Source organism: Filobasidium floriforme (genome assembly GCF_021052385.1).
Source record: "Filobasidium floriforme strain CBS 6241 chromosome Unknown HD553scaffold_11, whole genome shotgun sequence".
Classification (NCBI taxonomy): domain Eukaryota; kingdom Fungi; phylum Basidiomycota; class Tremellomycetes; order Filobasidiales; family Filobasidiaceae; genus Filobasidium; species Filobasidium floriforme.
In genome coordinates, this window is record NW_025763632.1 from 414,026 (window position 1) to 438,089 (window position 24,064).

Sequence of the window (24,064 nt, forward strand, 5' to 3'; positions counted from 1 at the left end):
TATGTCGTGGCTGTATGATAGAGTAAAGATCTCAAGGTTGTGATTGCACATTTCCCCATTGACAACAACCAATGTGATCATAGCTCGACGGTGTAAGCTGTGTAACTCTCCCTTTGCTGTCGTCATTCGAGACATGGACGGACATGCTCTCGATCGTTCTATTCTATTCTCCTTGAAAAACGTGTCAATGTCCGCTCCACCCCCGCCCATGTCACGCCCGCATCATCACTACTGATCCCGATGATGAGCAACGATCAACCCAGCCAGGGCCAAGGGTGGGTATGTGCACTCGACAACATCTCGATAGGCAAACACCGCATACTCATCACAGACGACGGAAGACCACACAACGTACACTATCAATTGATCTGGACAGGAAGCTCGGACTGAAGCACCGGTACAATAATGTCTGCCAACCTACCCAAGCGTATCCTCAAGGTTCGTCATCGGTCCTTGTCAGCCGGCATGCATATCCCTTTCCGCGATATGGATAAGCCGCAACTGAATAGCTTGTACTAACTCTGACATCGAGTATCTTTGTTCTACCCATATAGGAGACCGAGAGGCTCGTAGCAGACTCGCCGCCCGGTATCGAGGCTCACCCTCATGAGGACAATCTGCGTTATTTCGATGTCAAGATCGATGGACCCGGTGGGAGTGCTTTCGAGGGTATGTCAACTTTCCCGCCTACTTCCTGTCATCGATCCAGGAAGTGTGTTGAACTCGATTTCATACCGACTCTCGCTCGTCACGATATTCCTGAAAACCGGTCTCGATGGTGGTCTTGACTCGATTATCCTTCTGGCTCGCCCGGGATTACAGGCGGAATCTTCAAGCTGGAACTGTTCTTGCCGGAAGACTACCCCATGGCACCTCCCAAAGTGAGGTTCCTCACCAAGATCTACCACCCCAACATCGGTAAGCCCGACCTTTGTCATCTTCTGTCGCCCTCCCACTCTTTCCATGCTATGCGTATCGTAACCACTCAGAAGGACCTGGCTGCTGACTACGCCGCGATCGACTGCTGTCCGCCTCGCAGACAAGCTCGGGAGAATCTGTCTTGACATCCTCAAGGACAAGTGGTCGCCCGCTCTTCAGATTCGAACTGTGCTCCTCTCCGTTCAGGCGCTGCTAGGAGCTCCTAACCCTGACGACCCTCTCGCCGTGAGTCCTGTTTCACATCCACTTCGATCCCGGCCCCCGTTTACTTGACTTTTGCCGACACGTTTGTCTTGGCTTGTTCAGAACGACGTGGCACAACACTACAAGGACGACGAGAAGGGTGCCATTGCCGTGTCGAAAGAATGGACGCAGAAATACGCCGTCTAGGTCTCGACGCCTACTTGCTCCATAACCGCACGATCCGATATATCCTTCTTCCTTCTCAGGTCCCACGTTGTGTCTCGTCGAGAGATCTTGTTTTATTTCTAGCGAATTTAAATATATATCATCAAAAAAGCAAAGCATATGAAGATTGCGCAGACTATTCAAACAAGTACTCGGGATCGTACATCTTCGTAAAAACAGTCGATCATAAAGGTCGTACAACACAGCGCGATTCGGTTTCGGTCCAATCGTATTCTCTTCGGCGTGCGACCGGGTACCATCCGGGTGCACCGCAGCCTTCAAAACTCGAATTCACTAGTGCTCGGCGAACCAAGCCCCTCCGCTCCTCGCCACCTCTCCTTCAGCATAAATCGCGTTCAGGACCGCTGCCAACCTGATCCCCGCCCTGCCCAACAACTCTTCAAACACCTTGTCGTTGGTGATCTTTTCAAAGTACTCCCCATCGTCCAACTCGATCCCAGGGTGGTAGTTTCTGGGCCAGGCGTATCTGCAGTTGTATGGATGTAACGCTTTGCCCCATGTGTAAGGACAGGCGGGGAGCCAGCCATCCAGGTTCGACGAGGTCAGGGCTGAAGGGGAGGAGTATTCGGGAGGCGTAGGAGCTCGGACGAGGCCGTTGTTGATCAGAGCGTTGCCCCAAGCGGTAGGTAAAGCCGTGATGACTACCTGCCCGACCTGCTGCCAGATCCCTGCGTCACCCTCGACTTTCACGCCCACCTCGTCGTTCGTAGGGAAATGTTCCCCTTCTTCCGGACACTGGAACCAACCCTTACTGCTCTCCTTCCACCACCCCCAAACGCCTTCCTTGACGATGAACCTCACGTAAGGGTCGTAAATGTCTCCCCTGAGTGCGGACTCGAGTTGCCGATTCCCGGTCGAGCTGGTATAGTTGCCCAGGGTGGCGATCTTGCGGAGGAGGATCGAGCTGTCCCAGACCGAGTGTAGTTTCTGACGACGGCCGTAGAAGTTGACCCAGGCTATAAAGCGAGGCGGGTGCAGAATGCGGGAAACCAGAAAGAGACATCGACATTGAATAACAGTGAGAGCTCTTTGTCAGTTCCACTGCCAAGAAAAGTGCATATCGCTTATTCAAGCCAGAGACAGAGGAAGCAAGACTAACCGTCGTTCCCGCCCCGCAGATACCCCGTCAAATGCAACGGCTGGTGGATATCTCCCATAAAGTGGATCAAGTATCGCAAGGTCTCGTCATCTTCCCTGCCGCTATCGGTCGCGTATATAGCCGACAGAATTGTCAGCCTGATCTGGAGTTTTGTCTTGAATCTAGAAGGAGGGGAAGCATGAGGTGTTGAGGGAAAGGAAGCTTACAAGGTCCCGTTCAGTAGCCTCTTGGTCTTCTCGTGGATGGCGGTCACGACGTTGACCCTGGATCACCCGGACGGGTTTCGGGACGTAAGCAAACGATCTGCGCTTCTGCTGATATTCTTCCATGGTGGACGTACTTGTCATTGATCCACCCGTCTTCCCCGAAAGTACACGTCTCTCCCGGCTTATCCAACCTCGCTGTGAACCCCGCGCAGATAGGCATCCCAAATACATATCAGCTCCCAATCGAAGATATCTGCTCCGAAGCTGAAACTCACGGTTGATATAATGCATGGGACCCGTCTCCGGGTGTCTGCCCCTGACTTGATCCGCCCAGGCGGCCACGGGAGCCAAGTGACATTTCGCCTCGGGCGGCAAGATCTTGCAGAGCGCTTGTTTGGCCGTAGGATGGAGGTGGACTTGGGCGATGGTGGCTACGATCTTGTGGCCTGCAGAAGATGTAAGGAGGACAAAGGCAGGTGTTGAACTTAACAGATATGGGCAATTGGCGTAGCAGGACGACTGACCGTCTTGACCCCAAGCCGTGGCTTGGGTCGCGAGCGAGGCGACGGTAGCGATGAGAGCAAGTAGCTTCATCTTGCAGTTTACTCGATGCCTCTGTGCGTGTATGTATCTCTGTGGCAGAGAAGTGAGCTTGCTCGAGAGGTCTGATCGAGTATCGAGGTGACTGGGATTGTGTGGAATGATGGTCGATGTCCTCGGTGCCTCGTGATATCAAAATCACCTGGATCACCTGGCCCCGCACCCGTTATCCCCACGTTCCCTCCGGAAGCATTTTATAGTCATTTTGCATCCGATCACCCCTTCGATTCGATTTGTGCCGGATACGGTCCGATATAGAGCGAGAGGGGGCGACGCGTATATCGCCAACTCGGGTGCTTGCTTCGGGGGAATGGTCGTTGGACAGCGACAGCCAGCCAAAAGACAGCGATAACCCATCCATCGACGTTCAGATACTTTTTGCTCGACCTCTCACCTCTTGTCACCATAGCTCTCCGTAATCTTCCTCGTTCACACCCGCCACCATGTCCTCCGCCGCCATCTCCTCGAAACCCAAGCCCAAGCGTGAGTCTCGAAGTCCTCTCTGGTCGCGTTTGAATGTGTAGCCCCGGATGATTCGCGTTCGCCCGAAATGACAACGCAATACGTCGAAATCTGGGGTATCGAGCGTTCGCTTGCATTTCCGGCGACACACACTGTATCATCTCGACTTTCAAAACTGACTTCGTCTTCTCGTTCTTCTGTTCCTCCGAATCATAATGATACGCTGTTACTCGCACTTGCACTTGAACGCGCCGGGATACGCTCGACAGCCCTGCCCTTCGTCTACACCTTCAGTTTCGGAGCTTTCGCAGGATGTACCGAGCTCATGTTGCTCTTCCCTCTCGGTAAGCATGCTATATCTGCTCCTGTATGTCTTCCAGATTCCGTGCTAAAATCTCAACCTGACTCCCTTATGCGCGGTGGACATGACAGACACGGTCAAGACCCGGATGCAACTCAACACGGGTAAATCCCAGTTCGGGATGATTGGCATGCTCAAGGATATCGTCGCCAAAGAGGGTGTCGGGAGGTTGTACAGGGGTATCTTGGCACCGTTCGCCATGGAGGCGCCGAAGAGGGCTACCAAGTGTGAGTCGAGACGACACGAGACGTAGTCTGGCAGATGGCGCTGACGACCGCCTCTCGTTGCATTGCTTCGCTTTGCCTTGCTGTTATCGATCGGTAGTCGCCGCCAACGCCTTTTGGGGAGACGTCTTCACCAAGAAATCTACCATCCCCATGACCCAGTCCATCTCCATCCTCACGGGTTGTGCGGCCGGAGCGACCGAATCCTTCCTCGTCACCCCGTTCGAGCTCGTCAAGATCCGATTACAAGACAAGGCTTCCACGTTCACCGGACCCCTGGATGTGATCAAGAAGACGTTGGCTAGGTCGGGACCGTTGGGTCTGTATGTCGGGATGGAGGCCACCTTTTGGAGGCACGTCAGCTGGAACGGAGGGTATTTCGGGAGCATCTTCCAGATCAGGTCGTTGTTGCCCAAAGCCGAGGTGGGTTCGAGGGTCGTATCGCTTTTCCGTCTCGATCGCTGACCCACTCAAAACGACAATTCGTGGTCATGACACTCGACGGCAATCCAGTCCAAGTCGGGCGAGCTCTTCAACAACTTCCTCTCAGGTTCAGTGGGAGGAGCTATCGGAACCGTACTGAACACGCCTTGTGAGAGAAGAGGCTTCGTCGAATAAAGCCATCTCGTAGTCAATTCTGGGCGACCGCTGAGGCCCGGTGTGATTTTTCAGTCGACGTGGTCAAATCGCGTATCCAGCTGCACGGGACTGGAGAGTGGTATGTGTTTCTTCTCTCGCGTCGAGCCAGATCTGGAGCTGATTGAATTGTGATGCTTCGATTTGCAGGGCTTTCCCCGCCCTTGTTCGAGTAGTAAAGGAAGAAGGCGTCGGCGCGCTATACAAGGGTTTCACCCCGAAAGTACTCAGGTTGGCACCCGGTGGTGGAGTCTTGCTTTTGGGTGAGTCCACGTTGCTTCTCGTCTTTGCTGGCGCGCGACCCTCCGGATGGAGGTGTTTGTAGGTTTGGCAATAGGATGCTAATCAAGTTTATCAATTACAGTCGTCGAGGCTTTGACGACGATCACGAGGAACCACCTTGGTCCTCCCTACGTCTAGGTCTAGCACTACCTATCGACAAAATTGGAGGTTTAGTATAACAAGAACCAACACCTAGCAAAAAAGACGAATTACCACTTGAACGCATGTAGCGAAGAAGAACAATTGAAAAAAGGGGCGGATCAGGGATTTGCGCCCGTGTGATGGAGAGAAAGCAGCGAAGTCTGTGCTGTGCATATGCAGTCGAGTCGAGTCTACACTATACTACTTTTCGGTTTGCAGAAGTGTCATTATCTTTGTCTTTGTCATCCCTAGATGTAGATGGACGTGTATCTCATTGTTTATGTTTTTTCCGAAATCGCGACCGGTCCCGCTAGCTATCCACCTCTATCCACCTCTCAATCTACTCGTTTATTAAAGTATCATATCGTAAAAAGGGCGTTCATCGACTCGAGGGCGTTTGTGATCGTTTCTCTTCGTCTAACAGGATATTCTCCTCAGAGTTGGCTCGTATCAGCGGGGGTCGTCCGTCTCAGTTGACCCTACTCCTTCTCCTTCGCTAACACGTTGAGCGCTTCGACCACCTGTTTCTCCCTCTTGCCCAACTCAGCCTCCCTCTCCTCGAGCTGCTTCTGCCTCTCCTTCTCCTTCTGTCTTTCTTCGGCACGTCTGCTGGACCTCGTGGTCGGGCGAATAGCATCGATAATCCTTCGAAGCCTGTTGTATCGACTTGAGCCTGCGGACGAGTCACGTGGCTCTTCGTCGATGTCCAGATCGAGGTCGTGCATCAACAAGTGCCGGGCGAGGAGATCCAAGGTGGCTTGTTCGGCCACCCAGTCGTTCTTCAGCAAGAACTTCTCGATGGCTTTCAGATCGCCGACAGAGATCCCTTGGCCCTGAACATGGACGTCCGGATCCAGCTTCAACAAGAGCGCGAGCAGTTCTTGCGACGCCAGAGATTGAGCGGATTCTACCGTGTAGGGGTAGGGATAGAGGTAGGGCGCCGGATGGAGGTAGGCTAGGAACTTCTGAAGAGGCGATAGAGGAGTTTCGGGAGGTGGTGGGTAAGAAGGGAACTTGAGGTGGATGACAGCTTCGGGTTGATCCTGATGTATTGATGATTACCCAAGAGAGATCGTTAGCGTCACGCCAGCAGGATATCGTGGATACGAGTTCACGACTCACCTGTTGAGCCGAAGTGGGCTGCGGGACCACATGCACCAAGTCCGTCGTCTTTTCCACCAACTCCTTGCCCTTGGCTGCCAATCCTTGCCCGGTCCCTGCATTTTTCCTCGTTGCCAGGATGAGCGCCAGCGCCGAGATGATCAAGGACGCATAGATCAAGAGGTCGTGGATCTTGGCCTTGTACATGATCGATCGAGGTTTGCGGGGTAACGGAATCGCGGGACCTAGCGGTCTGACAAAGATCGGAGGGGAGAGGGAACGTTCTTCTTGGGTTGGATGAGGTTGAGGCGAGGGAACGTAGGCCGGTCGAAGCGAGGCAGGATGAGCAGAGGGTGGGTCGCCGACGTAAGTCTCGTAACGTTCCGTTCCGGCCTGCTCCATCGCTCAGTCGAAGAGGTTTTGGAGCGGATGGATCTGAAGTTTGTAAGCAAGTGGCAGTGAGAATCATATGCTCTTTCCCTCTGGCCCTGTTATATAGTCTTTGGATCTGAGGGGTTCCTTTGGGCGAAATCGTTCGGAATCCGAAAAAGAGACAAAGACTCTCGGAGAACCGGATAACCTTCCTTTGACGTCATGGCGGTTGATCGCAGCCGATGATGCGCCACATCGCATGGTCACGCGTTTCAGACAATCGAACCAAAGGAAGGTTCATCATGTTTCGGCTGGGACGCGATCTCATACAGCGACCCCCCGCCGTAGACGTCGACGTATGTCAGGAGAGGACCCCTACCTGGAATCAGGACGATGTGCATAAGAAAAACCTAAGATCTTTTGCCTTCTCGGTATTCTCAGATAGGAATGGGTGACTATCGATCAATACTAGCGTTCTGACGTGACCACGGTACTTGATCACGTATAGATAGAGTTGTATTGGTGGGGATCTCTTTCCCCGGAGACGTAAACGCCCAGGATTTCGAATCTAGCTGGTCGCCTGTGGCGATCCTGGACGCCATTCTCCTTTCTGAAAGACGCTAAAATGAAAGCGACCAGCCAGCCTGTCAGTCCAGTCGAGCTATATAGGTAAAGCCCATTGCTAGCTGGTGCCACGTAGAATCTCTTGGAATAATCAAGCGAATCATACTGCGACCGGCTGAACTGCCCCGAATACCGACCCAGATTCTAGCTATCGCTGACTTTGTCGAAGTGTGTCAAACAGTAGAGGTCCTGGCTAGCTTTATCATGACATTCCGGAATCTAGGCGGCTGGCGGATACTGTAAGTGCAAAAGTCGTCGTCGATACAGGCGAAGCGCGAGCGAAACTCGTGCTCGTTTTCTTGCTGAAAGTACCCCGGTACGTGTCAATAACTCGCCTGACAATGATCAATACTGTGACCAAAAGTCCGGAGGCCGCTCACTGCATTCGGCAAGCCCGGTCGTCTTCCTCCCTCCCGACTCAAAAACCTTAAGGGTATCCTTCCTCTCGTGATTGGCGCTTCAATTCCTTCTACAGAGATTTTCATCAGTTTTCGACAAATGTCTCGAATCTGCGTCGACAAGTTGAGTTTGAAATGAGAACACTTGACCTTTCAGGGATTGGGTATAAGATTAGATCCTGTCGATCGTAACTAACCGACTTGAGCGATAAGATTATATTGATGGGACCGAGTGACAAGATGTGAGATTTGCGGGCCGCAGACACAGACACAAGATGACGCAGGTCACACTCTCCTGCACCGGCTCATTACCGGTGGACGGCATAGTTGATTGAACCTACAGTCATGCAGGTTATGCACCTTATTCAGAACACGAGGATACTATGAAGCCACCCTCATCTGAAGGATGCGTCCCATGTGTCCGCGGGCAAGAACGTAGTTTCAGCAGTCATCCATGTAAATTAATCACGTTGCCGCAAATATAACCATCCGGTTCATATACCGACCCTGAGCGATCCAGAATACAAAACAAATACTCTACTTCCACCCGCCCATCGAGAACAAATCTCCTCATATTCTCTTGTCATACAGCGCTCTACAGCCCCTCAAATCGCCTTCTTGCTCTCCTTGACCTTGACATCGACCTTGACGCCCTGCTTCTCCGACTCGCCCGCGTTGGCTTTCGCTTCGGCCTCGGCAGCCTTCTTCGCCCTCCTCGCCTGGACCCTGGCGACGCTGGGTGATCCATGCAAGACATAGGCCTTGGTGGCGTAGACGATCGAGAGGAAGAGGACGACGACGGAGCGAGCTCCGAGAACTGTCATCAGTGGGCCCGCAGCGCCGGAAGATGCGGCAGCTTTGTTCGAGGCGGGGGAGAGGTAGGGGAGGGTAGATAGGTAGTTGGTAGCCCCGACATAGACCGGGTGAGAAGAGGTGAGCAGGCCAAAGATGACGGAAGAGACCGCCGCAGCGACAAAGTCCAACGATCCCAAGAACCCGGAAGAGAGGATCGGGGGCGTCGAGAGCCTCCACTCGGGTGAAAAGACGTTTAGGGTACTGGCGACCATGCCACCTCCGCTCGCCGAGATCCCACCGAGAATGATCTGGTACATCAACGAGTTCCTGATGGCCGGGTTCGAGTGGGTGCTACAGGCGAGGACGGCGCCAGAGATGGGGAAGGCTCGGGTGAGACCGTCAATGAGGGGGACGACCGTGTCGAGAGTCTCCGAGGTGGGGTGGTAAGGCGAGATGAAGGGAGAGTTGATGACGGCGTAGACCGAGATGTAGTTGATAAGGGGCCATGCGGTCAGGAGTTGAGGTGGGGGCGTTCCCATGAGAAGTGCGTTTACAAGACTTCCTCCCCAGGCCTGTCAAAGATGATCGTGATGTGCAGATGAGCTGATGATTCACCCGCAACGATACATGAGCCCCAGTAGGTCGCTCACCATGGCGAGATACCCGGCCAACTCCACTCCCAACCCCCTCGCCTTCATAGCTCCTTCATGCCCCAGAGCTTTGACCCTGCCCTTGTAAGCGTGCGATACCCTCAAAGCATGGAGGGTAGTCGCCAGAGGAAAAGGGTAAAAATCCGGAGAGAGCGGGACCGACGCTGCCTCGACGACCAAGGCGATGGGTCGCAAGACGACGAGCCCGAGCTGAAAGGTGATGAGGAGGACCTTTTGAGCGTATTCCGAGAGAGCACTGGTGTCCGACATGTTGCTGTGTTCTTGTCTGTTCGATCGATCGCTCTCGACATTGACTGAAGGGGGCACGAGAGGTTGGTCTCTTTGCACTTGTAGACAAGAACTGATCGGGACGCGGTCGGAATCTTACGGGCGCGGTCGAAAGCGGGGCATAGGTGGAAATAACCGAGACCCACGCGTGAGAAATATTTCTGTAGACTTAAGACGGCAGTAATCGGGCGCAAGAAATATTCCAATGTGAAACGCGTAAGATATGATAGTATCAAAACATAAAATCGAACAAGTTACAACACGAGCGTACAAGTCAGAGAATTATTTCGATCGCAATATTACTCGGCTTTCGCCTTCCCCTTTCCCTTCCCCTGTTCCTTCTTCGGGAACGTCTTGAGCATCTCGACGATCGCAGGGGTTGGCGTAGCGTCGTGCGTGGGAGGGTCCTCGCCTTCGATCGCCAGGCCTTGCTGTCCGTGGCAAATTCCCTCTCGCAGAATTTCGAACGCTTTTTCGCCCTGCTCGTCCCGGGCCGCGCGAGTCGTCCATTTCATTCCCTGCGCGAAAAGGAGAACGATTTTTGCGAGTCGAAGAACTCCGGCGACCGTGTTATCGTCGATGTTGAAGTTCCATTCGTCGCCGAGGCCTCCGTTACATTTGGTACCCGCCGACTTGCAAGGCCCGCAGGACGAAAACGCTGAACCGGGATCGAGGGGATGCGCCGACCGGCATATTCCGACGCCACCGTACGAGCAGGCGAGAATCAGGGGGTTCGAGTCGATCTGAAGCCCGGTAGCTTCATCCGGGAGCTCGTTCTGGCGGAGGTCGATGAAATTCTTCTTCGCCGGGGGAACTTGCTCCGAGAGATATTCCGGGAGAGTCAGACCGTCGCCGTCAGCCGTCCCGTATTTTTCCTTGCAAGAAGGACAAATAAGGCGCCAGCCGCCTTTCCACTTGCCCTATAATTAGTACGAAAGAAAATCAGCGAGTGAAATCGAGCGGACGAAAAAAAGCTGAAGAAATTATACTTACAAGCCAAGCCGAAGCTTGGGTTGTGTCGAAGTCACCGCTTCGACCGGGAGTCGTCAACTCCTTCCACTCGTTGGGGGGGGGGACGGGGAGGAGCTTTCGATCCTCTTCTTGAATAAGCCAGCGGTGAACTAATCGGCGAGAGAAATTAAACGTCAGAAAAATTTCCAGAGATATCTTGCGAACGATCAGGGGTGAACTCACGCGCGGCGTCATCCCCGTTCCACACGACATATGCCCCCGTCGAGCACCGCATCGCCTTCCACTCAAGGTCGAGTTCGAGCGCGGGAAACTCACCCTTGTTCTTCCCTCGCTTGCCGGCCCAGACTTTTTGCACGGACGAAATATCCCGCCACCACGCCTGAACGGTACCGAATCGAGAATCCCAAACGTATATCTCGGGGGCGGGGACGTTGTCGGCGAGCGCGAGCAGGTTCTTCACCTGAAAGTCGGCGGGAGGAATTTCCCGGGAGGTAGTGGGCGGGGGACTGATTGCGAAAGAAATACGGCGAGAGAAAGTCAGCGTCAGAAATTTTGCGAAGGAAATGAGACTCAAGACTAACATGGCCTCGGTCGAGGGGGCCGGTCGTTTTCGAGCGCCGGATCCCGAGGCGGCGGCGTTGACAGGGGGGGCCTCGGCCTTCTTGCCCTTCTCGGCGGCGGTGTTCTTTTGTTGAGCGGCGTTCCTGCGAGCAGAAGAAATATTCCGAGTCAACATCAGCGATATGGGCTTTCTGAAGCGAGAAGCACAAGATATGTTACTTACTTAGGCATTCTTGAGGATTATTTCGATAGATAAGTTGCGGGGGGAGTAAATTTGATAGATCGGGGACGAGTAGGTCTAAGCGTGTGTATTGTAGTAGAAGAGAGTAAGTTTGAAAGTAGGGGAAATCGCAAAATCGAGGGGGGGAGGGGGGGATATATATATGCGTTCAGGTTCTTAGCGAGAGTGGCAAATCGAGTCAAGTCGACAAGAACAAAGAGAACGAGTGAACAATGACGACTGTATCATTTCGCTACTCATGACATCATGAGTAGCGAGTCGACAGGATGATTTCGGGGCCGAAATCCCCCAATTGCCGAATCGAGACGTTTGAGAAGCTCGATTTGTTACTTAGAACAATACGTTTCGCGTAGGTTCACATGAAACGTTCCTGATCGACGATCTGTATAGAACAAATTGGTCAGCCGAGTTACAGCGGAAACAAACCCCCTCCTGCTTACGCCAGAACAAGAACGATGTTGTAAGGCCCGGGAGCGACCCCCGACGGGGATCCCCCTGGACAGGCTGACGGGACGCAGGAATGAGGCAAGGTATGGGTAGACATCTAAATGTAATAACGGATGTAGAGCTATTACAAGGGTACTAGTTCTACATCAACATAACAATACCGAAAAGTACCCCCGGCGGGAGTCGCATACGGGAGTCGCGTACGGCGCGTCCGACGCGTCACGTGACCGCTATAACAGGATCCCCCTCCTAGATGCGGACTCCGAACGCATCAAGCGTCGGCGTACTCTTGTCGACCGGGCTGGGGTAGATGGGGGTAGCGCTTGTGGAACGCCGCAACGACTTTGTCGTCGTGGTCAAACTCAGCGGGGCTGACCCACTCGTTTGACTCGTCCCCGTACCCTTCGAACCGTACCAGGTATTGGGTCTTCTTCCCGGACCTTCCGGATCGTAACGCCTTCGAGTGTACGATCTCGGACACAACATACCCCAAGTCGCCGTTGTCGAGGACTTCGGGGGTAGGTGGCTCAACCACCTCTCTTCCTTCCAGTTCGTTGGCCCGATAGGGGATAAGCAACGACACGTGGAACACGGGGTGCACCCGGCGTAATTGCGCGGGGAGTTCCAGCCTCCTCGCCATCTTGCTCTGGCCGATGACCTCCGTGATTCGGAAGGGCCCCAGCGTCTTCATCGAGAGCTTCTGGCTGGGGCGCACCGATGCCAAGTTCTTGGTAGATAACATTACCAAGTCCCCTACGTTGTAACCCTCGTCAGGGACTGCGGTACGCTTCCGATTTGCGTACTTCGCCATGTCTTTCCGCGCCTGTTCCAGCGCCTCCTTCACCGACTTATAGATCCCGTCGAGTCGGTCTCGGTACTCCCCCGCCGACTCCACCGCCTCTTCCCTAGTGCCGGGCACTGGCAGGGAGAAGGTATGCTCCCTTCCCTCGGACGCCATAAATGGCGACATCCCGATGGCAGAGTGCTTCGCGTTGTTGTACGCAAACTCCGCCATTGAGAGTAACTCCGCCCAATCGTCCTGGAGGAAGTTGACGTACGACCGCAAGTACTGCTCCAAGGTGGAGTTACTTCGCTCGGTCTGTCCGTCCGTCTCCGGGTGAAACGCCGTGGAGTAACTGTTCTCCACGTTTGCCATGCGGCACAAATCTTTCCAGAATCGCGAGGTGAACAACGTACCTCGATCCGAAATGATCTGCTTCGGGAACCCATGCAAACACACCCATCGGTCAAGGAACAACCGCGCCAAGAATGTGGCGTCGTTATCCTTTCGACAAGCGACGAAGTGCGCTCGCTTGCTGAACCGATCGACAATCACCAGGATCGAGTTGGACCCCATAGACTCGGGCAGGTCCGTGATGTGATCCCAAGTGATCGATTCGTATGGTCCCGCCGGTACCGGTAGCGGCGCTAGCTCGCCGACAGGCTTCATCCGGGGCCGCCGATTGCGCTGACATATGCTGCAGCTAGCGACGTACTCCCCGATCCACTTCGCCATCCCAGGCCAGTAGAAGTCCCTACTGGTCAGCTCCACGGTCTTGTCCCGCCCCCAATGGCCGGCGGCCTTCCCGTCATGTAGACGCTTCATCAGCTCTACCTTGATGTTCCCTGCGTTGGGGACATACACCAACCCATTGTACAGGAGAACCCCAGTGGGGCTCAAGCTGTATCGCTCGTTCGCCAAGGTTCCCGCCTTGAGCTGCGCTACGAGCTCTTTCGCCACCGGGTCGTCCTGCGCCGCCGGTATCAGCGCTTTCACCATCCAATCGCCCAGTGCGGGGATGGTGCCATTCAACCGCAAAGGCGGTCGCTCAACCGGACTACACCCCTCAGAGGGTGCGCCTTCGACAGGCCGGAGCAGAGTCTCCGCTCGCGTCGGTTCTGTCTCCTCCATCAACTCTTCCCGCCGACTCAGCGCGTCGGCCTTCCCGTTCTCCGTCCCCGGTTTGTACTCCAGGGTGTAGGAGATCTGGTTCAACAGCTGCGACCATCGCGCCTGCCGTTGAGACAATACCTTGTCCCTCTTGAAGTACTCCAAGTTCTTGTGATCCGTGAGGATCCGAACGGGGTACTTGTTGTCGAGATAATGTCGCCATATCCGACTGCAATAAACGATGGCCAGCAGCTCCCTGTCGTGCACATCGTAGTTCCTCTCGGCGGGCGTCAGACTCTTCGACATGAACGCCACCGGGTGGAGCTTCCCATCGTCCCCTACCTGGGACATCACCGCGCCGATCGCTCCAGAGGAAGCGTCGGTCTCGAGCACCACTTGGCGCTCCTCGTTGTAATGCGCCAATATAGGCGCTTGGGTGAAGGACTCCTTCAGTTCCCGGAACGCAGCGTCCGCGGCTGCCGTCCAGGAGTACTTCACCCCTTTCTTCGTCAGGGCCGTCATTCCCTGAATCTTCTTGGAGTAGTTCTGGATGAACCTCCGATAGTAATTTGCAAATCCTAAAAAGGACTGCAGTCCCCGAATGTTCTTCGGGGGGGCCCAGTCCAGAACGGACTTGACCTTGGAGGGGTTCATACTGACCCCCGTCGGGGCAATATCGTACCCCAAGAATTCGGTAGCCACCGTATCGAACTCACACTTCTCCGCCTTCGCATACAGGCCATTTGCCTGCAGCCTCTTCATAACCTCCTTGACCTGACCGTCGTGGGTCTCCTGGTCGGAGGAGTAAATAAGTATGTCGTCGAGGTAAACGACGACGCACACATCCAAAAGGTCTTGGAAGACCTCGTTCATCCACCGCTGAAAGGTAGCGGGGGCGTTGGTCAGGCCGAACGGCATGACCAAACATTCGAACAGACCGAAACGTGTAGTAAACGCGGTCTTCCAAATGTCTTCTTCTTTTACGCGTAGCAGGTTGTACGCGCCTCGGAGGTCCATCTTCGTGTAGACCTTCGCGCCCTTCAACCTGTCTAGCGTCTCTGAGATGAGGGGTAGGGGCGTCCTATCCTTCACCGTAATGTCGTTAAGGCGACGGTAGTCGATGCACATACGCATCTCGCCGCCTTTCTTCGGTACAAACAGTACCGGGCTCGAGCAGGGCGACTTCGACGGCCTGATGAACCCCTTCTCCAGATTCTCCTTCAACCACTTCTTTAGCTCCTCACTCTCCCGCTGGGAGTGGTTATAGAGCTTCTGATACGTCGGCGACGTACCGGGCTTGAGTTCGATCGCATGGTCGATCGATCGCTTCGGGGGCAGTGTATCTGCCTTCGTCTTGGAGAACGCTCCAAGATGTTCATGATACTTCTCCGGTACCATGTCCCTCAGCTTCTCCATATACTCGGGAGGGTCCAGGTCATCCTGGAACGAGTCTGTAGGTTTGACGTCCCAATCCCACAGGTCCGGGCGCCTCGCCCGCTCGTCGTCCTCCCGGGTCATCTGCATTTGTGCGACGACCAAATCCTCCGTGATAGACCCCTTCATCTTCTTGAACGGGTCGATCCCTCGTGTCTCCACCTCTACTTCGTCCGGAGCATACACCGTCTCGGGCCTCTTGAGACATCCCGTGCTGATGCAGACATCCCCGAACGTCACCGCGTTGGAGTCCCATTGGATATGCGGATTGTGTCTCCGCAGCCAAGGGATACCTAGTACGACCGGGTACCCACTCAAATCGGTGAGGTGGAACTCGGTCAGCTCCAGGTGCACTCCCGTACGTACCAGCGTACGAGCCTTCTGGGTGATCCTTCCTCCCTGGATCTCCCGACCATCGATCACCGTTACTACCCGCGGTGTCTCGAGGTCCGTTACGTCGAATCCATGTAGCGACGCGAATGTCCGATCCATGAACATCCCGGTCGCTCCCGAATCCAACAACATGAGTGCTTGGACCGGCACTCCTTCCGGGTAGAACACTCCTACCAACGTCAGATGGCTATCTGGACCGTTGGGTACTCCGCTTGCACCCAACTGCAAGGGGATCCGGCTACCTCCTTGTGCTCCCCCATTCGGGGTCCTTTGATGATCCGTTATTCTGTAAGGCCCGGGAGCGACCCCCGACGGGGATCCCCCTGGACAGGCTGACGGGACGCAGGAATGAGGCAAGGTATGGGTAGACATCTAAATGTAATAACGGATGTAGAGCTATTACAAGGGTACTAGTTCTACATCAACATAACAATACCGAAAAGTACCCCCGGCGGGAGTCGCATACGGGAGTCGCGTACGGCGCGTCCGACGCGTCACGTGACCGCTATAACAGATGTCAAACAGCTCGTCGAATTTAAGCGAGAAGGATCAGCGATAGAATAGTCACGAGAGCAGAATAACAATAGGAATTTCGCAGCATGTAAAGAACCTTTACTCGCCTACGCGAGGGGTCCTTTGACGCCATTGTTCTAGTAATAATACCCCCGAGACTGCGAGGAAGGTGCGATAGGAGCGGTAGATGGTCCAGCTTGCGGTTGATAGGGAAATTGCTGAGGAAACTGAGCGACCGATTGAACAAAGTAAGGTGAAACTCCAAGAATTTGTTGCGGTTGAGATGGCGCGCGGAAGAGTGGTTGCGGAAACATTTCACGCGGAACATTCCTGAAGACAGTGGCTCCAGGAATATCGCTCACGGGAGGCGTAGCCACACGAGCTTGTGTCGCTTTGATTCTGTCGGCAGCTTGTGAAGTCTTCAACAATTCACAAGTTCTCCTGTCATGACCAGTGTCGCCACAATGTTTGCAGTGTCTGGGTTCGGTCGCCTTTTTCCTGTCGGCTTTTTCCTTAGCCAACGCGCGTTGAGTTGCCAGCTCCGCGCCAGTATGCCAGCGACCTGATCTCGCGGAACTTCTGACGATTTCTTCCCCTGGAGCTAGTCCTCTGCGGATATCGGTATGAGTTCTCTTCCTCTTCTTGGCATGTCGTCTGTTATAATGCGGGCGGTGGACAGGCTCCTGAATAATTACAGCGTCGGGAGACATCTCTCGGAGAATTTCCTGAGCATCTTGCCCGAGATATTCATTCACGGGCACGAGAGATGTGTTGGCCATTGCTGTGACAGCAATTTCGACCAGGGGATCTTCCACATAGTGGGTATAGAAGGTTCCCTCCGTGACATCCTTGATCACGAATTTTAGCGCCAGGATTTTTGCCTCGTCTTGCAACTGACGTTGTTGTTTGAGATGCCAAAACGCGTGGATTTCTCCAGGGTCGATCAATGGTCGAATCTCTCCGGGAGATAAAGTCCTCTCGAAATCATGCTGGCAAACAAGCCCCATAGTCGCTCGCATGCTTCCCTTGCAAGCAGGCAGAGGTTGACGTCGAAAGTCAGCGCTTTGCCATAGACGATATGCTCCCTCGAATATTTTCCACTGAGCTCGTAGGGCAATACGCCCCCTCAGCTAAATTCCGACAGAAATATAGCTCAGTAAACATTCCGACTGCTACAGACCAGGGTATTATGAACTCACTTCAACCATCGACAGGGGGAAATCGTTCTCGATTTTGATAGAATCGATTGAATGTTGTTTGAACAACACGCGATGTGTCGCCCGCATGTGTTTGGTCGCAGCATTTACTGCGGAGAAAAGATCCGCCTGCGCACCTTTGACAGTGTTCTTCAGCGCTCGATGAAAGGATTCAATGCGCGAGGTGGCTGTCTCCCCGAAATTTCGCGTCCGGGATAACGCGTGGGCTAAGAAAAATTCCCCTTGCTGCATCTGTTCCTGTACGTACAGCCAACAGAGCTTGGTCTCTTTCTTCGCCAAATATTTGAGGCTGAGCTGTTCATAGGCCTCGTCATAGGAGGATTTCGTGGGCCGCAACACCAGGAAATCGTACGACGCCTTCAACTCCTCGAAAATCTCCTTTGGCATTTTTGCCCTGAAATTCTTCACGAGGTTTTGAGCGAGGTGCCACCGACATAACTGCTGTCGCCATCGAGGGAACACTCGACTGATAGCATTCCTCAAGGCGGCACATTGATCCGTGAGGACAATTTCGGTGGGAAGATCCTCACAGAAATCCTTCAAACAGTTCATCGCCCAGAAATATTCCTCCTCTGACTCTGTTGTCATGAAGCAGAGAGCGACCGTAAAGGATTTATTCGTCGGAGAACTTCCTACGATATGTAGTAGGGGCATGCCGTATTTATTCGTCTTGTAGGTCGCGTCCATATGAAGGACATAGCCGTAATATTTCGTGAGAATTATCGCGAGAGGGTTGGTGAAGAATAGCCCTTGCAGTTCATCAAGGTCGTTCAGAAAGACCGCGTGGGGAATTCCCCTGCGGATCATTTCTCTCACAACCGCGTCGGCAGGAGTTCGACCGCTCATCGCTAGTTTTCTCTGGGCTGCTTTTAGATTGTAAATTTCCTGCAGTGACACAAAACAAGGTCTGTTTTCGTCCGCTGCAGTTCTGTGGAGAGTTTCCAGAACAGCACTCGGCGACGCATTATTCCCCAGAGCTGTCAGCGCCGAGGCTTTCTCTCTGGGCGTCAATTTTCGGTGCTGAGCGAAGGCAAAGGGGGAGGTGTCGATGTCGTGATTGTGCTCAAGATTTTTGATAGAAATTTTCCAGAGATCGTTGACGGTCGGAGTTTTGCTGACGTAAAGTTTCCAAAGGCAGCCCGTCTTCTTAGTAAAACCGTTTTCACCTTTCCCTCGCATTCGACCGCTCGTGTTGAGGTACTCGTGGGTATTCCTGTGCTTTCCACTGCGAGTACAAACAACTGAGAAGTTGTTGGGCTTGCCTTGTTCCTTGCGGACAGCAAAACCTTGTTGCAGAGCGACGCTTTGAATCCTCCGCAATATTTCGGTCGCGTCGATTTCCCGAGCCCATTGTTCTAGGGTTTTCCACAGGCATAGCTCTGCGGGAGGTGGGGGGCCGTAGGTGACCATCTCAGAGTCTTTCTCCTCTTCATCAGATGAATCATAATCATCTGAGGAAAGAAATCGTGCAAGGTCTCGCGACAGAGTCTCCATGATTGAATTTGTTCGACAGGAATATTGCTAAGAGACTATTACACGATAGTTGCCTGAGGTGTGTTGATGATGTCGCGTCGGTGGCCGTTTGGCTCACGTGATTCTTCCTCAGGAATATTTCTCACGTGATATTTCTCACTTATTTCCACCCTGCCCCACTTTCGACCGCGCCCGTAAGATCTCGACCGCGTCCCGATCAGTTCTTCTTGTAGACAGCGAAACATCCCGTCCCCCTGATAACGAGCGAGTCCCCGCCGGAAGCAATTCGAGCAACAAAAGTCGGGCAACGTCGAAAGCGATCCGAGTCAAAAGTCGGGTCGCTTCTCCTCCTTGATTCCTCGTAAAGAGAGGCGACGACGTCGATCATTCACCCAACGCCAAGTCGCTACCTAGCTCTAGAAAACTCATACATCACAACAATATAATGGTCCGCATAGGTGTACTAGGTGAGCCGGTCGCCACGCTCCTCTCGGTATACCTAATCAACAGGCTGATCCCTCTCGCCCCGTACTTGCAGCTCTCCAGGGTGCCTTTCTCGAACATGCCAACGCCATGAGACAGTAAGTCTGGATATCCAGTGCTTAGGTTACGTATGATCACTCATCGATTCTTGCATCCGCCTGCATAGGGTCAAGTCAACCTATGGTTACGATATCGATGTCATCTTTGTCAAGACGGTCGAGGAATTACGAGCAAGTTCTCGTGCTACTGCTATCTCTCATGAATGACAAACTCACACCTACATGCCTGCGTCCTTCCCTCTTTCGCAGCAATGTAACGGTCTCATCATTCCTGGCGGCGAATCCACCGTCATGCTCAATCAAGCACGCAACTCTCCCGGCCTCATGCCCGAGCTTCAGTCTTATCTTCAGGACCCGTCAAAGCCGGTCTACGGGAGTTGTGCGGGGATGATCTTGATGGCAAGCGAGGATGGGGTCGGAGGTGGCAAGAAGCCACAGAAGGGTCTGGGGGCTCTGCAGGGGATGAACGTCTGGAGGAACGCTTATGGAGGTGAGCCTACAGTATATTCGAACTGTCTGTTCTTCTCGCTGAATCATTGTGTTTTCTGTTTTCTTCTATATCCACCTTCACAGCCCAGAACGAGAGCTTCGAGGCCAACATTCCCTTCCAAGGACTACTAAACCCCGACATCCCCTTTCCTGCCATCTTCATCCGTGCACCCGCCATCCACTCGCTCGTCCCCTCAACACCAACGCCCTCCTCGAACGCATCTACATCCTCGAAACAACCTGCTCGAGAAGACCTTTGCGTCCTACCCCCCTCGCTCGTCCCCCATATCCCCGAGATAGCGGACTCTCCTCTCGGACCCGCCGATACCGAGGCCATGAGGATCGTAGCGATGAAGCAGGGCAAGAAGTTGGTCACGTCTTTCCATCCGGAACTAAGCGGGGACTTGAGGGTACACGAGTTCTTTCTGAGAGAGTGCTGTGGGATGGAGGCGGACGTCTGATCTGGAATTGGACTCTAACGAAGGAGGTGTTGGGGATGTCTTGGATGTAAGATGGATGGATCGGGCATATACAACGAATAGAAGCATGTCGCCAACATTTCTAGGCGACGTCCCTGCCGAGGCTGTGCATCGGGATCGTTCGGACCTCCAAAACTATACTGTACATCCAATTGCTCCATCATGCCATCCAATGCGGCTGTAGATGCGGGTCATCTTTCCGCAGGCGCGAACAATCACCATACGAGCGACGCTATACGAGCGAGCTCGGATGAACCTTCGTCAAGACACATGAGTACTAGTACATATGTGCAAGGGATCCTCACTATGACCTGGAGAGATCTACGACCGTTACTCTCGGTTCATTGCAACGATAACAAAGCAGCAAACACCACCAGCGCATCAGTCAGCTCGACACTCATCATCATCACCATGTCGCCCATCTTTGTCCAAAGCGAATGGGCCAGACTCGCCACCGTCGTCGTCTCTCAGTGCGAGGTCGCATTTCCCTCGCTCGACAGCGGGATGCAAGGCCATATGGACATCTTGCCCAGCGATCCCGATCTCGACTGGTCCGCCGCCCTTGGCAAAGACTTTGCTCAAGTCTTTCCCGACCGTGCCGCCGCCTTTATCGCCGAGCGCGACGCCTTTGCCAAGTTGCTCGAGTCGCACGGTATCCAGGTTCTGCGACCCCGGCTCTTGACCGAGGCCGAAAAGACGGTGGATCCCGTCAACAAGTACTGCAACTACTTTTGCAGGGACCCGTGGTTCACCGTGGGCAACTGCGTCATCGAAGGTTCCCTCCGCTGGGCTTACCGTCGTCGCGAGGTTTTGCCTTGTCGAGAGATCTTTGAGGCGCATGTCATGACCGACGACAGTTGCATGTACGTCTCGGTCCCCGTCGCCGAGATCAGTGGCAGCCATTCCGACTCGGAATCGAAAGGCATCTTCTTGGAAGGCGGAGACGTCATGGTCTTTGGCAAGCACATTCTCGTCGGTCACTCGGGTCACGCTTCGAACCCGGCTGGAGCGCGCTGGCTACAAAAGCTCCTTCGACCTCAGGGATACACCATCGAAGTCGTCCCTCTCGCTTCCGACTTTCTCCATCTCGATTGCGCTATCGGGCCTATCCGCGAAGGACTCGCGCTCGTCTGCGAGGAAGCGCTTCCTGCTGGTCTGCCTTTGGTGCTCAAGGACTGGGACTTGATCAACGTCACCCGCTCGGAAGCGCAGCGTCTTGCCACCAACGGGTTGCCGCTCGGACCGGAGCTCTACGTGACCGATCCCGCCTTCAAGAGGCTCGGAGATCTGGTACAAGAACGTGGAGTCCAGGTCGAATACGTCGATTTTCAAGTCACTCGGGCATTTGGAGGATCTTTCCGATGCACCACGCAGCCGTTGTCTAGGCGGTGAAGCAAAGCATTGTTTGTACGGGATGGCTAGATTGATGGTCATTTAGCGACGACGAGGATCAGGGATGTACCGCATTTAGTCGAGAAGAATGAATTGAACTCTATGAGCATGTCGCGATCAGGCTGGCAGATCATTTCGGGAAGGGGCCGGTCTGTCCGTAGGCATATCTGTTTTGCAAGAACATTGGTACTCGAAATTGCGTCAGTAGTAGTGGATGCAGAATCGAGGAAGCGGATGTCGGCCCTGAAACACCAGGTTGATGACGGACATGTCATTGTATCGGTTGTCCGCGATCTCGAGGTAGCAACCTCACGCACTCACCTGCGGCGCATAGACGTCCTCGTTTTACCATGAGCATCTTGGCCCCACGTTATTTTGTTGTTCAGCAAACAGTCAGTCAATCACAAGAGGAAACAATAGAACCTCGGCCTCAACGGCTTCGGCGTCGTTCCGATCTATCGGAACCCTTCCTCCCTGTCACCATTCGCATCAGTATCAGCATTGACGTCGATCCACTCTTAAATCGCCCGCTCTCCTTTCCTCACTTTTTACGACCTTTTCACGATACGAGCCTCCCGGCTACGACATTACGAGTTCTGCAATCGTAAGTCTGCAGTATCTCGATGATACCCTCGTTGACCTTGCTGATCGGTCTCTGTCTGTGCCGCATAGATGCCTATACAACGCTACGGTCCCGAACACATTCAGTTTGATCCCAACCTTCCTCCTGGGAATCCACCTCGGAACGCCGGCATATTTCCAGCATCTTTTCGATTATCTTCTGAGGCTTTCGATTTCAATGGCCTTCCAGAACAAGACGATTCATTCTTTCACCCCCAAAGCATGATCTATCACGGTCCTACCGTCGAATGTTGGCGACAGCTCATCGCCAGACTCATGCCGCCTCAGCACATGGTACAGATCGGAGCAGGCGGGATGACGCTCGCACAAGCACAAAGCAGGATCCTTCATGACGTTAGCATTCGCGATGTCAACCGTGCGTATAGGCACGCGAGGATCGCCGACTACAACATTCCCGAAGAACAGTCCGCTGCCTTTCGCGAGATGTTGACAGAGTCCATTCGCACCGCGGACGCTATCAACCTCATCACCAGGTCTGCGTCCTGCCCTGACTTCTTCTGTGAAGCATGGGCGTATAGCTCGCTCCAGCCACCTCCCTTTCGCACTGAGATGATCCTAGTTGGAGAAATAAAAGAACTACTTGCGGGAACACTGAATAAGAAACATAGGGCGTTTCTTATTGGGTTGCTATGCCAGGGTCTCAGATATCTAGCTTATTCCAACAGGATATTTGACAACAAGTTTGCCTTGATCATCCATGGCCACTACTTCCGTCGTGCCGTCATGTTCGAAGGTACACTCATTGTCGATCTTGGGATTGGGGCACCTGGGGTCGATGAGGTCGGCGGCATTCCTGAGGATGAAATCCTCGATATGGACCTATACGAATTCTTGCTCTATGGAACTGGGGTGGAAGAGGATCCTATGGCCGTATACCACGAGCTGAGACCAGACTCGGATTTCGAACACGGCGCTGGGCTGGCGCTTTCTTCCTTCCTACAGTCGGCAGGACAAACATGGATCGATAACACTCGCGGGATCGACGCAGGACCTCTTCACCTCGCTGGTGGCGGGAGATATGCCCGAATACATGGCTTCAGTGTCGAGTCCCTTGCCAGAGCTGCCAGCAGGGCTCGTGCATTTATGGAAGGTCTACCCGACAACCTGAATAACGACACGACGGACGGCAATGATGAACACGGCCCATATGGCCTGCATGGAAACGAGGTTGGGCACGAGGATGGCTATAATGAATATTTGGATGAGCACGACAACCGGGACAGAGAAGCTGCACATGGGAACGGCGCAAGTGGCAATGAAGGATACATCGCCGAGACAAAGCGCGTCCAAGACGAGTCGAGCGCCGGACCTGACCTAGAGGCTGTTCCATCGCTAACCGCATTTCACTCGACGTCGTACAAACCCCCTGCCAATTCGTTCACGCCTATCGCGAGCAACGCTTCGACCCGGGATGTTCGCGTATCGCCTAACGAGGAGCCTTTCCCAGCCGCAGATACTTCCAGAGGAGACTTTATGCGGGACACGTTGCAGAAGATCGTGGAAGAGACACCCGAGGAGAAGCAATTGAGAAGCTTGCATCGTCCAGGCGAACAAGGATTCACAAAAGCACAACAAGTTCAGCTGAGGTCTTGGGGAAAAGCATTGCGCGATGCCGGACTGGATCTCAACGAGGCGTTTCCGCTGTAGCGGCTTTGCTAATACATCGCGTTTGTCTTGAGTAAAGGCTGCACCAGCTTGGATGATCAGAGCGGCGAAGCACATTGCGTGCTCGGCGCCTATCCACTGTAGCGTGAAACATTCGAAATCGAAT

At 53.8% G+C, this 24,064-nt stretch overlaps 8 protein-coding genes across 8 annotated transcripts; 4 read left to right on the top strand and 4 right to left on the bottom strand.

The window, feature by feature from the left end:
• The first annotated feature begins 274 nt into the window (after positions 1-274).
• On the top strand, positions 275-1,465 carry HD553DRAFT_311471 (ubiquitin-conjugating enzyme/RWD-like protein). Its single transcript, XM_046179973.1, has 5 exons — positions 275-438; positions 555-669; positions 823-918; positions 1,040-1,164; positions 1,246-1,465. The coding sequence occupies exons 1-5, from the start codon at positions 406-408 to the stop codon at positions 1,327-1,329; spliced, it is 453 nt and encodes a 150-aa protein (XP_046036575.1). The 5' UTR covers positions 275-405; the 3' UTR covers positions 1,330-1,465.
• HD553DRAFT_32688 (S1/P1 nuclease-domain-containing protein) lies at positions 1,355-3,390 on the bottom strand. The gene is made up of 6 exons (XM_046181745.1): positions 3,198-3,390; positions 2,949-3,119; positions 2,808-2,868; positions 2,674-2,730; positions 2,468-2,568; positions 1,355-2,324 (listed from the first exon to the last, which is right to left on the bottom strand). The coding sequence occupies exons 1-6, from the start codon at positions 3,265-3,267 to the stop codon at positions 1,642-1,644; spliced, it is 1,143 nt and encodes a 380-aa protein (XP_046036576.1). The 5' UTR covers positions 3,268-3,390; the 3' UTR covers positions 1,355-1,641.
• Positions 3,391-3,578: 188 nt separating this feature from the next.
• HD553DRAFT_335358 (putative organic acid transporter) lies at positions 3,579-5,742 on the top strand. The gene is made up of 8 exons (XM_046182190.1): positions 3,579-3,756; positions 4,005-4,079; positions 4,168-4,323; positions 4,421-4,743; positions 4,834-4,912; positions 4,993-5,038; positions 5,107-5,219; positions 5,321-5,742. Exons 1-8 carry the CDS (start codon positions 3,717-3,719, stop codon positions 5,374-5,376), a joined length of 888 nt encoding a protein of 295 aa, XP_046036577.1. The 5' UTR covers positions 3,579-3,716; the 3' UTR covers positions 5,377-5,742.
• On the bottom strand, positions 5,618-6,882 carry HD553DRAFT_355600 (uncharacterized protein; the record flags this gene model as incomplete). Its single annotated transcript, XM_046183827.1, has 2 exons — positions 5,618-6,422; positions 6,502-6,882. 2 exons carry the CDS (start codon positions 6,880-6,882, stop codon positions 5,859-5,861), a joined length of 945 nt encoding a protein of 314 aa, XP_046036578.1. The 3' UTR covers positions 5,618-5,858.
• Positions 6,883-8,479: 1,597 nt separating this feature from the next.
• On the bottom strand, positions 8,480-9,589 carry HD553DRAFT_272443 (uncharacterized protein; the record flags this gene model as incomplete). Its single annotated transcript, XM_046177760.1, has 2 exons — positions 8,480-9,241; positions 9,320-9,589. The coding sequence occupies 2 exons, from the start codon at positions 9,587-9,589 to the stop codon at positions 8,480-8,482; spliced, it is 1,032 nt and encodes a 343-aa protein (XP_046036579.1).
• A 317-nt stretch (positions 9,590-9,906) lies between these two features.
• On the bottom strand, positions 9,907-11,371 carry HD553DRAFT_342191 (uncharacterized protein; the record flags this gene model as incomplete). Its single annotated transcript, XM_046182723.1, has 5 exons — positions 9,907-10,527; positions 10,601-10,728; positions 10,802-11,085; positions 11,161-11,283; positions 11,364-11,371. 5 exons carry the CDS (start codon positions 11,369-11,371, stop codon positions 9,907-9,909), a joined length of 1,164 nt encoding a protein of 387 aa, XP_046036580.1.
• Positions 11,372-19,023: 7,652 nt separating this feature from the next.
• Positions 19,024-20,331, top strand: HD553DRAFT_32783 (pyridoxine metabolism-related protein). The gene is made up of 5 exons (XM_046181838.1): positions 19,024-19,216; positions 19,288-19,330; positions 19,399-19,462; positions 19,541-19,781; positions 19,865-20,331. The coding sequence occupies exons 1-5, from the start codon at positions 19,195-19,197 to the stop codon at positions 20,239-20,241; spliced, it is 747 nt and encodes a 248-aa protein (XP_046036581.1). The 5' UTR covers positions 19,024-19,194; the 3' UTR covers positions 20,242-20,331.
• A 339-nt stretch (positions 20,332-20,670) lies between these two features.
• HD553DRAFT_324041 (uncharacterized protein) lies at positions 20,671-23,940 on the top strand (the record flags this gene model as incomplete). Its single annotated transcript, XM_046181454.1, has 4 exons — positions 20,671-21,647; positions 21,986-22,043; positions 22,223-22,255; positions 22,324-23,940. The coding sequence occupies 4 exons, from the start codon at positions 20,671-20,673 to the stop codon at positions 23,938-23,940; spliced, it is 2,685 nt and encodes an 894-aa protein (XP_046036582.1).
• Between the last annotated feature and the right edge of the window lie 124 nt (positions 23,941-24,064).

Excerpts from the sequence above, each read along its gene's own strand:
- HD553DRAFT_32688 (XM_046181745.1), bottom strand. The coding sequence starts at position 3,267 with ATGAAGCTACTTGCTCTCATCGCTACCGTCGCCTCGCTCGCGACCCAA. Across the intron at positions 3,120-3,197 it reads CACGGCTTGGGGTCAAGACG|GCCACAAGATCGTAGCCACC; the intron begins GTCAGTCGTCCT and ends CATCTTCTGCAG. Across the intron at positions 2,325-2,467 it reads TCTGCGGGGCGGGAACGACG|CCTGGGTCAACTTCTACGGC; the intron begins GTTAGTCTTGCT and ends CTCGCTTTATAG.
- HD553DRAFT_311471 (XM_046179973.1), top strand. The coding sequence starts at position 406 with ATGTCTGCCAACCTACCCAAGCGTATCCTCAAG. Across the intron at positions 439-554 it reads TACCCAAGCGTATCCTCAAG|GAGACCGAGAGGCTCGTAGC; the intron begins GTTCGTCATCGG and ends CTACCCATATAG. Across the intron at positions 670-822 it reads CGGTGGGAGTGCTTTCGAGG|GCGGAATCTTCAAGCTGGAA; the intron begins GTATGTCAACTT and ends CCGGGATTACAG.
- HD553DRAFT_32783 (XM_046181838.1), top strand. The coding sequence starts at position 19,195 with ATGGTCCGCATAGGTGTACTAG. Across the intron at positions 19,331-19,398 it reads CATGCCAACGCCATGAGACA|GGTCAAGTCAACCTATGGTT; the intron begins GTAAGTCTGGAT and ends CCGCCTGCATAG. Across the intron at positions 19,782-19,864 it reads CTGGAGGAACGCTTATGGAG|CCCAGAACGAGAGCTTCGAG; the intron begins GTGAGCCTACAG and ends CCACCTTCACAG.
- HD553DRAFT_335358 (XM_046182190.1), top strand. The coding sequence starts at position 3,717 with ATGTCCTCCGCCGCCATCTCCTCGAAACCCAAGCCCAAGC. Across the intron at positions 4,324-4,420 it reads GCCGAAGAGGGCTACCAAGT|TCGCCGCCAACGCCTTTTGG; the intron begins GTGAGTCGAGAC and ends ATCGATCGGTAG. Across the intron at positions 4,913-4,992 it reads AACCGTACTGAACACGCCTT|TCGACGTGGTCAAATCGCGT; the intron begins GTGAGAGAAGAG and ends GTGATTTTTCAG.